General features: G+C 43.7%; 1 protein-coding gene across 1 annotated transcript in view; it reads left to right on the forward strand.

Annotated features, from left to right (window-relative positions):
• Positions 1-15,043, forward strand: part of abca3b (ATP-binding cassette, sub-family A (ABC1), member 3b) — a 49,266-nt gene that overhangs the window by 7,445 nt on the left and 26,778 nt on the right. The window contains exons 4-8 of the mRNA XM_063219945.1: positions 5,084-5,211; positions 7,385-7,550; positions 11,528-11,787; positions 12,002-12,118; positions 12,837-12,957. Coding sequence (XP_063076015.1) covers positions 5,084-5,211; positions 7,385-7,550; positions 11,528-11,787; positions 12,002-12,118; positions 12,837-12,957 — 792 coding nt within the window. The remainder of the gene's footprint in view (positions 1-5,083; positions 5,212-7,384; positions 7,551-11,527; positions 11,788-12,001; positions 12,119-12,836; positions 12,958-15,043) is intronic.

Here is a 15,043-nt window from a genome sequence, read left to right on the forward strand (position 1 = left end):
GGTGTGATACAACATTCACTCATCAGTAGTTTTGAGCCATCCGTTCTTTCATTTTCCAAAAAAAAGTACACGAGCGGTCAACAATTCGGTGGCGGCGCAGCGCGAGAGATTAAAACAAAGAAAGAAAAAAAAAAAGCCATCATTGTTGCTGATGGCAGAAAAGAAAATAAGTGTAATATGTCTTTAAAGTGCAATGACAATCGTTAAACGAGTTGGACTGAGATTCCAATATGGGCTAATAAATAATGCATACCGGTACCTATGCATGCATGGAACGCATAGCTGGAAGAAGGTAGGACACGTTTCCATTATTGCACCTGCCGTAGTAGATAGTTAGAAAAAAAAGAATAGTTTACTTCGACTGCGCATGATGTCCTTTTCATTAAGGGTTTGCCTTTTAAGCATTGTGACTTTTACCAACATTATTCATAGCCCCAATGAGACGGCTATCATTGGCAACTAGCTAGGCATGCGTTTCATCCTCAAAGTTTAGCGCGTTTGACTGGCTGCGTGTAGAACTAGCTCTAGTTGTCTGTCTGATGACGGATAATTTACTGTCTCATCTGTCGTCACGGATAGGCTATCCCTGGTAGAGGCAAATTTTATGCCACGTCTTGTTCTGGGAAGCAGTGTTCTGATGGGTGGATTCATGGTCGATAAATGCCGTTTCGATGTTTGTTTCACTTTCAAGGCTTGTTGTAGGCTACTGTGTGATGCTGTTTTTGCTAACTGGAATAGTGTGCAGCAACAGTTGTGTGTGCTTGTTTTTGAGTGGCTCAACGTCTGTGCCCATCTCGGATGCGTTTCGTTTGAGGTCAGTTATTTGCGCACCGGACACTCAGGACTGATGGGTGGATGATTTGCCTTGATTCGAGTGAAACGTTGCGCGACAAGCTAATGTGTGTTACTTTTGTTAAACGATAGACGTATGTCTGTCGTTTCTGCTTGCGAAGCGTGCTTGGCACCGCACACCGAGAAGCAAAAAAGGAGCTATACTGTAGGTTTTCAAAACGGTAGAACACAGAGGTAGACTACCGCAACCTGTTTGTAAACGTCAACAAGTTATTTGTAACAGGATGAATAGTGAAAAAGGCAGAAGGGTGAAAAACATACAAATAACTAACAACTAGTTTTCTCCCTCTGATTGCTATGCATTATTTTTTAAATGTCAGAAATACAACTGCAAGCAATGCGCACCAGTGCTTTCACCAGAACAGTGTTTGCCCATTCTGATGTGAAAGACAAAATATAACCTACTAGAACTACAAAAAAAAAAACATAATGGGATCACTGTATCAACACATTGCAATCTAAGTCAATAATTCTGTGATATCAGCTGGACCATTTTGAAACATTCATTGTGAATCCATTCTGCAAAATGTTGTGAACAATTCATAAACAATGGGTAGAAATAAGAGGAAAATAACCAAAACATGCCCCAAATTGCAGTTCAGTGTTTGCAGTCTGATATAGTATCCATTATCCCTCCATTCTCGGCCAGTTCTAGTCAATCTGGTGGCCTAGGCCTGCCCCCTTTTCCTCTTTCCTTTTTTGTATTTAGAAATTGGCATCTGTAAACATAGCATTGTAGGCCTACATCTGATTGAGCACATCTGATCTAGTACTTACTACCTACAGGTACATTCATACTGAGTGTATAGGCCTACTGAGTGTATGATGAATATTCATTGTTAATGTGAAGTGTAACGTTTTATGTTGGTTGAAATTTTGTGGCACTTTTTGGTATTACTGGCGCCCTCAAGACATAGGCCTATTCTGCTCTAGCCCTGTCTGCCTATGCCTAGTGCTGGCTCTGGCACCATTCTTTGCGTAAAACCAGTGTATGTTTCGTTATGAGGGCAGAGCCTGGCTACATTGGTTTTCGTAGGGTTACGGAGTGATACTCGATCGGGTGCCTAACCGGTAAAAAAGTTCAGTCAGATGACTTTTTTTTGCTTTAATCCCTGATTCTATCTCTTCTATTACTAACCTATTCTACCTATAAACGATAATAAAATAAAATACATTTAAAAAATCGTTGGGTGTATCGAACCGTAGGTCAAAAATTGTGATACGAACCGAATCGTGAGTTGAGTGTATCGTTACAGCCCTATTTACCAGTATTTGGCCGATTGTCAGGTGTTAATTTAGAGCCCTGTTGACGTGTATAATTGGACCACAAGATGGCCACCAAGTCTGGTGGGTACCTGCATAGCATATGAAAACCTATTTATTTCATTATTATGAATGTGATTTCCCTTTGACAACCTACTGTTGCTAACTGGTTAGCAATAATGCTTTGGAGAAACAAACCCCAGATTGCTGTCAGAACAAATACAACGCTTTGATTCGTTGAGGATTAATTGTGTGTGAGGTTATTCATCTTATTTATTTATTTTGTAAGTACCTTGTAAAGGAAAAAAACAAAAAGGTCTGCATCTGGGCCTGGACTTTGAGCCGTGTATTGCTTGGTGCGTCCGCTCCGAAAAAGTAGTGATCACTCAAAGTAATGAAAAAGGAGTTGCATTCCTACTGGAGACATTGAAAATGGACTAGGTCCGAAACATCTGTTGCTCCAGTTTTAGCCTCTGACTTCTTATGTAACTTTTCAGCTACAATATACATTTCTCTGCACAAGCCTTGTGTGCGCCTCCTTTTTCATTACTTTAAGTAAGTACCTTGTAGGCATGTCTGATGGGTAACTAGCAATCGTTTGGTTTTGCAGGGGTTTTTGCTATTTTGGAAAGGAGCAGGTATATCTGAGTGTAGTTTTCTTGTCAGTGTCTGTATCAGACTACTACTATAATATGAAGTGCAAAGACCCTAAGATCCAGTTGAGCTGAAGGGTCTGCAAATCAGTCGCCGCCTGTCAATACACACACACACACACACACACACACACACACACACACACACACACACACACACAGTCTCTCATTCTCTCTTACTGTCCCACATGCATACAAATACACGTGGTGTTTGTAGCGTAGAGATGTGTGTGTATATTGGTAACAGGTTTAGCTTGTTGGACTAGTGTTGCTGCATGGCCATCTGCTTCACTACGGCCTGCATTTACTAACTGTAGAGCAGGGCTGATTCTAGTCAATGTTGTGCCCTAGGTGGCCACCCCCCTTTCCTTATTGTGCATATAGAAACTGGAGTCTGTAAACATGGTATTTTACACCTGATCAACCTCAGCTGATGTAGTACCTACCTACATACAGTATGCCCATGAATAATTATTGCCAAAGTTAAAGGTTAATGTTTTATTTCATTTGACACCCTTATTCTGTGAGACTCTCAGGCATTACTTGCGCCTCCAAGACATTTAGCGCCCTAGGTGACTGCCTTGTCTTCCTATGCCTAGTGCCGGCCCTGCTGTAGAGTAGACTAGTAGAGTAACTATTAATCCAGAGGGAAGTTCAGGTATCCAGCATCATACACGTTCTTAACTGTAGACTGGAGTAGAGTAACTATCAATCCAGAGGGAAGTTAAGGTATCCAGCATCATACACGTTCTTAACTGTAGACTGGAGTAGAGTAACTATCAATCCAGAGGGAAGTTAAGGTATCCAGCATCATACACGTTCTTAACTGTAGAGTGGAGTAGTGTAACTATTAATCCAGAAGGAAGTTAAGGTATCCAGCATCATACATTGTCTTAACTGTAGAGTGGAGTAGTGTAACTATTAATCCCTAGGCAGTTAAGGTGTCCAGCTGTGACGCATACACAAATGCACATTTGTGTATTATAATTTTGTAATTGTTGTCGATATGGCCAGATGGCCGAATTGGTGGCGTAAAGCAGTGTTTTGTCAACCACTGTGCCCTGGAAAACTAGTGTGCCATGAGAGATCATCTGGTGTGCCGTGGAAGATTTTAGAATTACTGTACATTCTTAATATAATAAATAAAAGGGTTTTGTTTTCAGTTAGCATTTTCAATTGGTAGGGTGCCTTGGCATTTTCCCTTGGAAAAAAAAGGTTGGAAACCACTGCTGTAAAAGAATGTTAGCAGCTCAATAGTGGATAACACCTATGTGTAGCTGTTGCCGATTGGTGTTGAATGATGCTTGACCAAGCATCTGCTATTTGAACCTTTACGGATCATGCCTGCACGTACATATTTTTAGCCTATCCTGCCCTGCAGAGATTGTGTGTGCAGCCGGCTGCATCCAGAATGTCTCTGTGTTTGGCAAAGGCAAATACTGTATCTTAGTTTCCTTGTCCTGGGTGTGGGTTTCTCATTACCAAAGCCAGTGTGTTTTCATAAGCAGAGCTGAGAGGTATTCAGAGGTGAAGATAAGTTAGGAATGTGTGGAGAAAGGTAGTTTCAGGTGTCAGGAAACTAAGTTATCAAAACTGCAAAGATCATAAAGGTTGGAGCAGGCTTCACCCAAACAGATTTTTCTTCTTTTTAGGGTGCTGACCAAATGTTTATGAAACTGAAGAGTAAGAGAAGGTTGCACCATGCATTGACATTATCTTATTACAAATGTAATACATTTAATAAAGTCAATGCCTTGTGCGATCTTCTCTTACTTTTCAAGGCTGCAAAGACACAATGACTTTTATTTGTCACAGATGTACATATAATTACTAAAAAGTGAAACATGCAGTGAAATGAGAATTGCCCACCTGTTCTGTGCATACGTATGTGCGCTGGGCTGGACAACACAGTGTATGGTGTATGGTAGGGAGGAAGGGGCTGTGGATGTGTTGTGAGCTGTACTACAGTTGCAGGATGTGTGAATATCCAGTATGCTTTGCGTTGTGTTGTGTACCTCTTTGTGACCTCTTTGCAGGATGTGTGAATATCCATATTACAGCATCCATTGTGTGGTGTGGTGTAGCGCAGCCTCTTTAAGAATAGAATGCTGCTAAGTTGGATATTTTGCCAGGATCAGGATAAGGCTAGGAAATGTAAAGTGTGTGTGTGCGTGTGCGTATGCGTGTGTGTGCTTGTACAGGCCTACAGTGATGGTGGCAACGTCATCATTTATTTACCTACACGTATAAAGCTTAAACAATTACAGATGTATAGTCCATAAGATAATTTCTTTTCTGACTTTTTTTCCCCCCAGTCCGAGGCTTTGAGACAGAGGAGCAGTTTGAAGACTTTGTGAAGACGGACCCTGAGTCTGGAAAGGTCCTGGCTGCGGTGGTGTTTGACAACGCCTTCACCCATGATGACGATCCTCTACCACTAGAGGTGAAGCCCTGGGGGGGACGGGACGGGACGAGGAGGAAGGGGGACTACTGAACCATCTGATTGCAGATAGTTGGACCTAATTCAGGGATGTCATTTTTATTCGGCCTGCGAGATCATTTCAAATGTGTATTACATTTGGCCGACATACACTATTACTAAGACTTGAGCATGGAATTTTGTGTGTCACAGGAATATGAGCGCGCATGAGTGGAGACTAATGAAACAGCTGGCACTCATGTGCAACACAGTATGTGCAGAAAGATTACCATATATGATGGAGAAAGAATGTGCATAAAATTTAATTATGAGTATTAAGTGCATGCATGCACAATTTCAGTCAATTTTTTTAAAATAAATATTGAGTTGAGTTTCTATGTCTGTAAAAAGGTATACGAATATATATATTACTGAATTCAAGTATATATATACAGCACATTTAATGGCTTGTCCAAACACACTTTCCTTTTTTATTTCCCAGTGATCTCAGTGTTTTCGTCATGTTTAGCCATTTCCTGATTATCCAAGACTCCTATTCATTGACTGTACATTAACCCTGTGAAACCTGAACCATGAAAGCAATGAGAGAAAATTCTATTTTTTTGGAATTTGCTTCAATATTGGTCCCTTATAAGAAATGTAAAAAAAAAAATCTAAATTTTGTTAAGGTCGCTGAGATATTTAATGCATCATATATGATGCATCAGGCTTTTAATGAATGAAAATTCCAATTTCATGACCATTGAAAAATGACTTTTAAAGGGGTATGCCACTATTTTGGGGCTTAATACAGTTAAAATCGTTGGCCAGGGTTTATAAAGGTTGTAAAGTGTCTTATTTTTTATGTGAAGCGTTGTCAACAAGTTAAAAGAGGGAGTATGTCGCTAAGCTAGTGAAAGTCAATGCATCCATGTAGCATTGCTACATGCTACACGGATCCATTGACTTTCACTAGCTTAGCGACATGCTCCCTCTTTTAACTTGTCTTAAAGCAAGACAACGCTTCACATGAAAAATAAGACACTTTACCACCTTTATAAACCCTGGCCAACGATTTTAACTGTATTAAGCCCCAAAATAGTGGCATACCCCTTTAATGCATTTACAACTTTTTTTAATTTAAAGACAATTTAATTTGAGGATTATATAAAATATATATATAAATATTTAGTGAGATCCTGCCATTTTTTTAAGCCTATCCTTGTTTTAGCAGGACCATATTTTACATTTCCCACAGCCTGGTTGGGTAATTTTTTAAAATCTATGTAAAAACATAGCTGATCGAATGCTCAACAACCTATTTTTATATACTGTAGATCATCATTCATTTTTGATGTGTAATTTGAATATGGGTCCATTACTACAATTGGACCATTTCTCCATTCACTTCAATGCATTTTTTACGAGATCATAATTTCAACATTTTGCATTACATTTTCAAAATTGCAAGTGAAACCTGTTTCTTAAGGCAATATCTTTGTCTTGAAGTAAAACAACTTGTGTGTTTTGTTAAACGATCGTCGTGGTGTGCTTTGTAAGTTTCCCTATGGAGCAAATGCATTGATGGCTGACTTCCTGCCACCGCCGGATGGTGCTTATATGTCTCATCAGTTTTAGCACGATCTCTCTGCAACACGGTGTAAAAATATAAACTCTTCCTTGCTTAATTGCACAAAGCAAGTGTTCAAATTAAAGGATGTAGAGTTATATTTCGGAAATTTGTACACAAACCTTATGCAATTTGACGAAATCTCAGCGTCGGTCAGGGAAACCGCTTCTACCCCATTTCCCTGTTTTTTCGCCGAGCTGTGGTCAATTTGTTGTCGACCGCTGCTCTCTTGTGGCGGTTTCCGTGTACTGCAGGACGTTTGGAAATGACACGCAGGATGTTTTTCAGATCGATTTTTTTTGTGTCAGCGTGGAGAGGGCTTTGAATTTGATGAGACATATATGATGCATCCGGCGCGATAGGGTTAATGAACAATTACGTATTTATTTACATAGCTGTGGTTGTATCACCTGATGTCTGCTACTAAAAAACTCTCTGTGGAATGTTACCTGGGAAATAAATGGGAGCGAGTGTGCAGGTATTTTATTTTATATTTCAATCACTCACTTGGACCTCTCAAAATCAGATTTCTCGTTTCCCTCCTTGTCTGTACTTGCAAACCCACAGGTGAGCTACCGGCTACGGTTCCCCTACAGCCCTCGGTTCGCCCCCGCCAAGGAGAAGTCGGAGCTAAATCCCAACAATGACATGGACTGGCACACAAACAACCTCTTCCCCCTCTTCCAGCTGCCAGGGCCACGGGAGCAGCACGACCTGCGAGGTGGCACACCAGGTATGGCACAGGGGACAGGGGGGGCACAGGGAGTAAGGGGTGGCACACCAGGTATGGCACTGCCAGGGGTGACACACCAGGTATGGCACAGGGAGTAAGGGGTGGCACACCAGGTTTGGCACAACCAGGGGTGGCACTCCAGGTATGGTACAGGGGACAGGGAATAGGGGCGGTACACCAGGTATGGTATGAACAGGGGGTAAGGGGTGGCACGTTTTGCCTTTGTGACTCATTTTATGGAAGAACCAACCATGTTGTTGTGCCAAACCTTAAAAAAAAATGTGTTCAGTGCTGGAAAGAGTGTGTGATGTGACAATGTTTTGCTGAGATGAGGCTGATGATGTGTAATGTGATCAGGGCAGGCAGGCCATAAAGGCGTCACCTCATAAATACTGCAGCTGGCCACTGAGTCATCGCCTCTCAGAGCTGCCATGTCTCTGCTCTCTGCTCTCCTCTCCTCTCACACAAGGCTTGGGCTGTTATGGCTCCAAATGCCTCATACCTTTTATTTTGTGATATACCATATGCAGTGGTCTCCGGTCATTTTTCCCCAAGGACCAAATCATGTTGCTCAAATGAGGCTGAGGTCTGTAGGAATATAGAATATATACTAGCAAGACCATTAGCTTGGCTGCCCTGATCGGGTGATCCTGACAGAAGCTACAGAGTACCTTCAGAGACTTTCATGATACATTTGTAACATACCTTAACAATGGCTTAGTGTGTCTGAACATACTCTGCAGCCTCTGTGTTCTGTTTGTATCACAAGAGTAATGTTCTTAGGTCTCCCGATAAGGGCACACAAGCTAATGGTCTTGCTAGTATATATTCTATATATATCGTAGGAATATAGAATATATACTAGCAAGACCATTAGCTTGTTTGCCATGCCCGGGCAAGACCTGGCCCACGGGCCTCCATTTGGAGATCACTGATGTACGGTATGAACTAGCCTCCTTGTTTCCCACCAGTCACTCTGCACTAATGATGTTGTCAGAGGATGCACATCGATCACTTCCCCAGTATACCTCAGTGTGTGCAAGCATGCACATTTGCTTGTTTGTGTGGCATGTGCGTGGACACACTTGTCACACTGATATCAATACCATACTGAGACACACCACAGGTGGCAATGCTACAGTATGTTATAGTACTGTATATAATGCAGTGTACTTTAATATGCAGGGGTCTAAATTAACATTTGTCATCACCAGCCAAAACGGCTAGTAGATATTGAGCTCAATAGGTCAAAGTGGCTAGTAATTTGCCTTTCCTACCAGCTAAACTGAAATTTCACCAGCATTTTGCCGGTTGGCTAGTGCTAGTTTAGAGCCTGATTATACGTATACTATACCAGTGTTTCCCAACCAGGGGTACGTGTACCACTAGGGGTACGCGAGCACACTGCAGGGGGTACTTGGAAAAATGCTTTTATTATAACAAATGTATGGAGCAGTCACATCAGGACAGAGAAAACAATATAGAACATGAATTAGGGGGTACTCGTGGCACAACTAAAAGGCTTAGGGGGTACTCCAGACAAAAAAGGTTGGGAAACACTGTACTATACTATAGTATCCTCACTTTATGTCTCGTGGCTTATTGCATCACTTCATAAATGCTGTTGCTGCAATCAGGCCGTGAGTCATCGTCTCAGTTGCCAAGCTGCCATCTCACTCCTCCTTACTCTGTACTCCTGATTGATTCATTAAAATGCTTCATGCTAAATGCTTCTACAGTGAGCTACTCTATACAGTCCCTCCAGTTTTTCGCGATTCAGCGATCGCATGGATTCATGCAAATTCAATGATATTCCGCATAATTTCACGATGCCACGTAATTCCTGTAAAGCCGCATATTTCCCGCAAAATTTCCTCTTTGTCCCCTTCAACATTCTGTGGAGTTTATAGGCAGCTACATCTTGCCAGCCTATGTTTAAAAAAAATCTCTAACTTATAGCGATTCCCAAGTTGTCTCCACCCATCGCACAACGTGAACGTTGAAACGTGTGGTTGCTTTAATGCAGCCTACATTTTAACAGTTTAAATACCTCCAGTCCAAACAGCACAATTGAAACTATTGGCTATCTAGCTTACAAGTTTGGCTGGTATCCAATAAGACGAGTCAAGTGACAGTATGGTCTTGCGAAGAGTGCAGAGAATTACGTCGCGCGTGTGTGTGTGTGAGCGAGAGAGGGAGAGAGAGGGAGCGATTCCAAACTTGTCTCCATCCATCGCACAACGTGAAAGTTAACGTGTATGCTTTAATGCAGCCTAAATTGTACCAGTTTTGCCTACTCTATAAGCAGCACAATCGAAACAATTGGCTATCTGGCTTGCAAGTTTTGCTGGTCTATCCAACAAGATCAGTCAAGTGACATAGGTCTTGCGAAGAGTGCAAGCGTCGCTTGTGTGTGTGTGAGCGAGAGAACTAGAGAGAGAACTAGAGAGAGTAGAGAGAGGCGCGCGCTTCCCAAAAGCACTCTGCAGAAAGGAAAGGGCAAGGCGAGGTCTCCAAATATATGACAAAATGCAGCTTATTTTAGTAAAGTAGACATCAGGGAAGTATTTTGTTTAATAGCAAAGCCGGTTCATATTGCTCTGAAAGACACTGAAGTCTATGCCTATATTTTAATGGGTTTACGCGCGCGAGGTCACCTAACTGTAGTGACGCCCGGTGGTATTACGAGAGGAAAACGATAGCACTTGGGCAAACAGTAAAGTCATTTTAGCCATGCATACCTGCCTATGATGAACCAGTTTTGTCGTTAGAAAAAACACTCTTCCTGGCGCTAAAGCAAACTGCCATTTCTGACTGACCCAGATGAAATCGCACGGAACTCCACGATTGAGATGACATCGCATAGGCTATATTTCCCACCGCTTATCACAGTAGCCGACAGTGAAACATTGTTCTTATGAAGCTGGCGGGAGACGTGCACATCTTAAGCTAAGCCTGCTTAGACTGATTGTGGTTTTCAGTTAGGCCTACCAAAAAAAAACCCAGAAAGGGGTGCAAAATCTTTGCAAAAAATGAGAAAATCCCGCAAAATCTTTGCAAAAAATGAGAAAATGCAGCCACAAAATCAGACATTTTGACCGCAAAAATCACAAAATCCCAGTGCAAAATCCTGGAGGGACTGTCTATATACTGCCTTACCAAGCCATAATGATGGAAGCTGCCCTGTAGCATGCCTCAAGAGATTAGTCAGGAGAAGATAAAGGTGGAGTGTCAATTCGCTCAAAATGGAAAGTGTGTGTGTGTGTGTGTGTGTGCGTGCGTGCGTGTGCGTGCGTGCGTGTGTGTGTGTGTGTGTGTGTGTGTGTGTGTGTGTGTGTGTGTGTGTGTGTGTGTGTGTGTGTGTGTGTGTGTGTGTGTGTGTGTGTGTGTGTGTGTGTGTGTGTGTGTGTGTGTGTAGGATATAACCCTGAGGGTTTACTGACTATGCGTAGTGTGCAGTGGACTCAGCTGTCCTTGTGTTTGTATAGAACGCTACAGTATTCCAAGCTCTTGTTCTGTGTGTGTCTGTATCTGTACCTCCAGGCTACTACTGTAAGTGCAGCGGACAGTGGACTGGGGTGTGTGTGTGTCTGTGTGTATCTGTATCTACTTCTGTGAGGGTTTCCTGTCTGTCCATCATGCATTCGTATAACAAGACTGCTGTGTGGCCAGTGTCACTGTGTCTGTGTATCATACTACTGAGGTCTGATTGTGTGTGTGTGTGTGCGCGCATGCGCGTGTGTGCGCGCGTGTGCGTTTGCATATCTTTAGGCTACTACTGTGAGGGTTTCCTGGCCGTGGACCGGGCTGTAACTGTGTAGTTATATAGAATACTATTTGTGTGTGTGTGTGTCTGTGTCTGTGTCTGTGTCTGTGTCTGTGTCTGTGTCTGTGTCTGTCTGTCTGTCTGTCTGTCTGTCTGTCTGTCTGTCTGTCTGTCTGTCTGTCTGTCTGTCTGTCTGTGTGTGTGTGTCTAGGTTATTACCGTGAGGGTTTCCTGGCCGTGCAGCGGGCGGTGGACCGGGCCATCATGCGCTCCTACAACCGGACGGCGGCGACGTCCCTACTGGCCCGTACGCGCGTGGTGCTGTCCCGCTTCCCCTACCCCGCCTTCATATACGACGTCTTCATACTGGTCATCCAGAACCAGCTGCCTCTACTGCTGGTCCTCAGCTTCACATACACCTCCCTCAACATCATACGCGCCGTGACGCAGGAGAAGGAACGCAAACTCAAGGTGAGTGAGTGAGTGAGTGAGTGAGTGAGTGAGTGAGTGAGTGAGTGAGTGAGTGAGTGAGTGAGTGAGTGAGTGAGTGAGTGAGTGAGTGAGTGAGTGAGTGAGTGAGTGAGTGAGTGAGTGAGTGAGTGAGTGAGTGAGTGAGTGAGTGAGATGTTGATGTGGTTTTTTTTTCCGTGTGTGTGCGTGGTGACATTTTCTCTCCTGTGTCCAGGAGTACATGCGTATGATGGGCTTGAGTAACTGGCTCCACTGGTGCGCCTGGTTCCTGATGTTCCTCCTCTTCCTCTCCATCTCCATGTTCTTCGTCACCCTGCTCTTCTGCGTCAAAGTAAGAGCCCAAGACATTGTGTGTGCGTCATTTGTGAAATCAAATACTTTGGCACTGGCCCTACCGTGGCTCTTACAGTAGGACACTGGTGCCATTAATGAAGATTGGCCAACAGGCTGGTCCACTTGAGCCATGAGACTTCCCACACTAAAATGACAGGTGTCTCAGATATTGTGTCCAACCCCTGTACATATGGTGTGTTAGGTGAGTGGTAAAGGTCTACACGTAGTGTAATGTTAACTGGATGTGTTGATGTGTGATGTGTATGTGTGGTGTGTTGCAGGTGAGTAGTAAAGGGGCCGTGTTGACCTATAGCGAAAACTAAAGCCCATTGGGAAACTCCAACTCCCATTGTCATTGTGACACAGCACTTCACAGCAAACAAGTGAACACTGCACACAGCGAAATTGCATTTATGCCTCACCCGTGCAAGGGGGCAGCCCTCAATGGCGCCCCTAGTGAGCAGTGCGGTGGGATGGTACCATGTTCAGGGTACCTCAGTCATGGAGGAGGATGGGGGAGAGCACTGGTTGATTACTCCCCCCACCAACCTGGCGGGTCGGGAGTCGAACCGGCAACGTCTGGGATGCAAGTCTGACACCCTAACCGCTCACCCATGACTGCCCTATAGTGACCCCACTCTGGTGTATATGTGATGTCATAGGTGTAATGTTTATTCTACATGTATGTGTTGATGTGTATGTATGGTGTGTTTCAGGTGAGCAGTAAAGGGGCCGTGTTGACCTATAGTGACCCCACTCTGGTCTTCGTCTTCCTGATGCTGTTTGCCGTGGCAACCATCAACTTCAGCTTCATGATCAGCTCCTTCTTCTGCAGAGGTTGGTGTATGTGTGTGTGTGTTCTGCTTTGTGTCTGTTGTAGGTGTGTGTGTGTGTGCTTTTTGTTGCGTCGTGCGGGTGCGTGTGCGTGGGTGTGTGTGTCTGTGGGACGGATTATGATTCCAAGGGCGTCTGGGCCAGACAAGAAGAAAGCCCCCCCTGCAAGAATGTGAAAATTCAATTGTTAAAAGTGTGATCTTAACTCAATATGAGAATGGAAATCTAGAGTCTTGTGCTTCAGGGCCCCCTTGACTCTTGGGCCCCTGAGCCTGGGCCCTGTAGGCCCGTGTTTGTGTGTGTGCGCGTGCGTGCGTGCGTGCGCAGATGTGTGTGTGTGTGTGTGTGTGTGCGCGTGTGCGTGTGCGCGTGCGCGTGCGCGTGCGCGTGCGTGCGTGCGTGCGCAGATGTGTGTGTGTGTGTGTGTGTGTGCGCGTGTGTGTTAGCCCCTCATGCTTCTGGGAAAAAGGAAGTGAGAGCAAGATGACTTGGAGTTTGTCGCTGTGGGGAGTCCTGGGTTTATTTCCAAGTGTAACTTACAGGCATCAGCTGTGCTGGGCAATGGCTTTGTGGAAGTGTTATGAGCTCATGTTTTGGTGTCCGTGTGCGTGTGCGTGTGCGTGTGCGTGCGTGTGGATGGTGGTGTTTTATGAAATACTGGTCAAACAAGGACGACTCTTGTGATCTTGTCATGTGAACTGTTTTGTCTTGGACTCATCTGACCCCAGTGTTTCCCATGCCTTACAACACCGCACCAGACAAAAGCACACAATATTTCACAATAGAAATATGACCGCTCCTTCTCCTTTACCGCTCTCTCCATCTTCCGTCTGTTCCCTTTGTCTGTTCATCTCCCCGCGCTACCTCAGGGCCATGTTAAGACTTCATGATCTCATACTGCAGATAGGTTCACCAAGCATCATCATAACGTTTGGATTTTCAAAATGTAACATATAATTAGTGGTGGGCCGTTATCGGCGTTAACGTGCTGCGATAATGTGAGACTCTCATCGCGCGACAAAGAAAATATCGCACGTTAATCTATTCTCAAAATATAGGTTTGGAGTTTGGGTATGCACGTCACCATAGCATTTAATTGACAGACGCGTTCAGACTGCGCTCCAGTCGTTTCTCCTCTCCACCTGTTGCTTCAGCAGACCTACTAAATATGAAGTGTTTGCATGCTGAAAACATGAATCCCTCTGCCGTGGTAGGTGTTGTTTGAGTGCTTTTTCATAAGTGGTAGACTAAAGAGACGTTATTGTTTGAGGTGAAGCATAGAGAGACATTATTGTGTGTGAGTAGGCTACCAGCCCGACATAACCTACATTTTCTCACGCATTGCATGGAACACATTGCCTAAACAACTTCCAGAAATCTTGCCTGTGCCATAATTGCAAAACATTCCGTGTGTGATATGCATTTTGAAGATTGTCAAACTGAAACTGTCAATATCTACTCTCACTGAATGTTTGTTTTGCAATCGCGCACATTTGCGACTCAGTGAGATATGCTCATGTCAAACGGTAATAATCATCGCGGTTGTCGCGCTTGATTTATTTTTTTTGCAAACTGAATTCATTTCGAGTTGTAACTGCTCTGGCGTTCTAACTCTGAAAACTGTCAAGTTTAGACCAAACCGCCGTGTGCCAGTGCTGCAGGTTCTAGATAGCCCGTAGCCTGGCTCTGTTGAGGGCTGCTCTGCTGCGCGCAGAGCTCCTCCCTCTCTTAAAGGAGCCGCTGCTCTTTTTACTAGTCAGTGGCAGAATCTCTCTCTCTCTCTCTCTCTCTCTCTCTCTCTCTCTCTCTCTCTCTCTCTCTCTCTCTCCATTAGAAATGCTGAATTGTTGAGGTAATTTTGTCTAAATAGCCTAAATGTTTGATAGATTTATCTGTATTTGCCTCTACAACTTATGGTGCTGTTCATTTTGAAATTTCAGTATTTCATAACTGTAAATACTTCCTAAAATATTGGACACACTTTACACATATTGCAGTGATTTTTTTCATCACCAAGTATCAACATAACCATTTTGTGAAGATGAGATGCATTTTGGAATAAAAAGATGAGCTCTGGTCTAATGCGCCA

This window comes from Engraulis encrasicolus, chromosome 2 (assembly GCF_034702125.1).
Source record: "Engraulis encrasicolus isolate BLACKSEA-1 chromosome 2, IST_EnEncr_1.0, whole genome shotgun sequence".
NCBI classification, from domain to species: domain Eukaryota; kingdom Metazoa; phylum Chordata; class Actinopteri; order Clupeiformes; family Engraulidae; genus Engraulis; species Engraulis encrasicolus.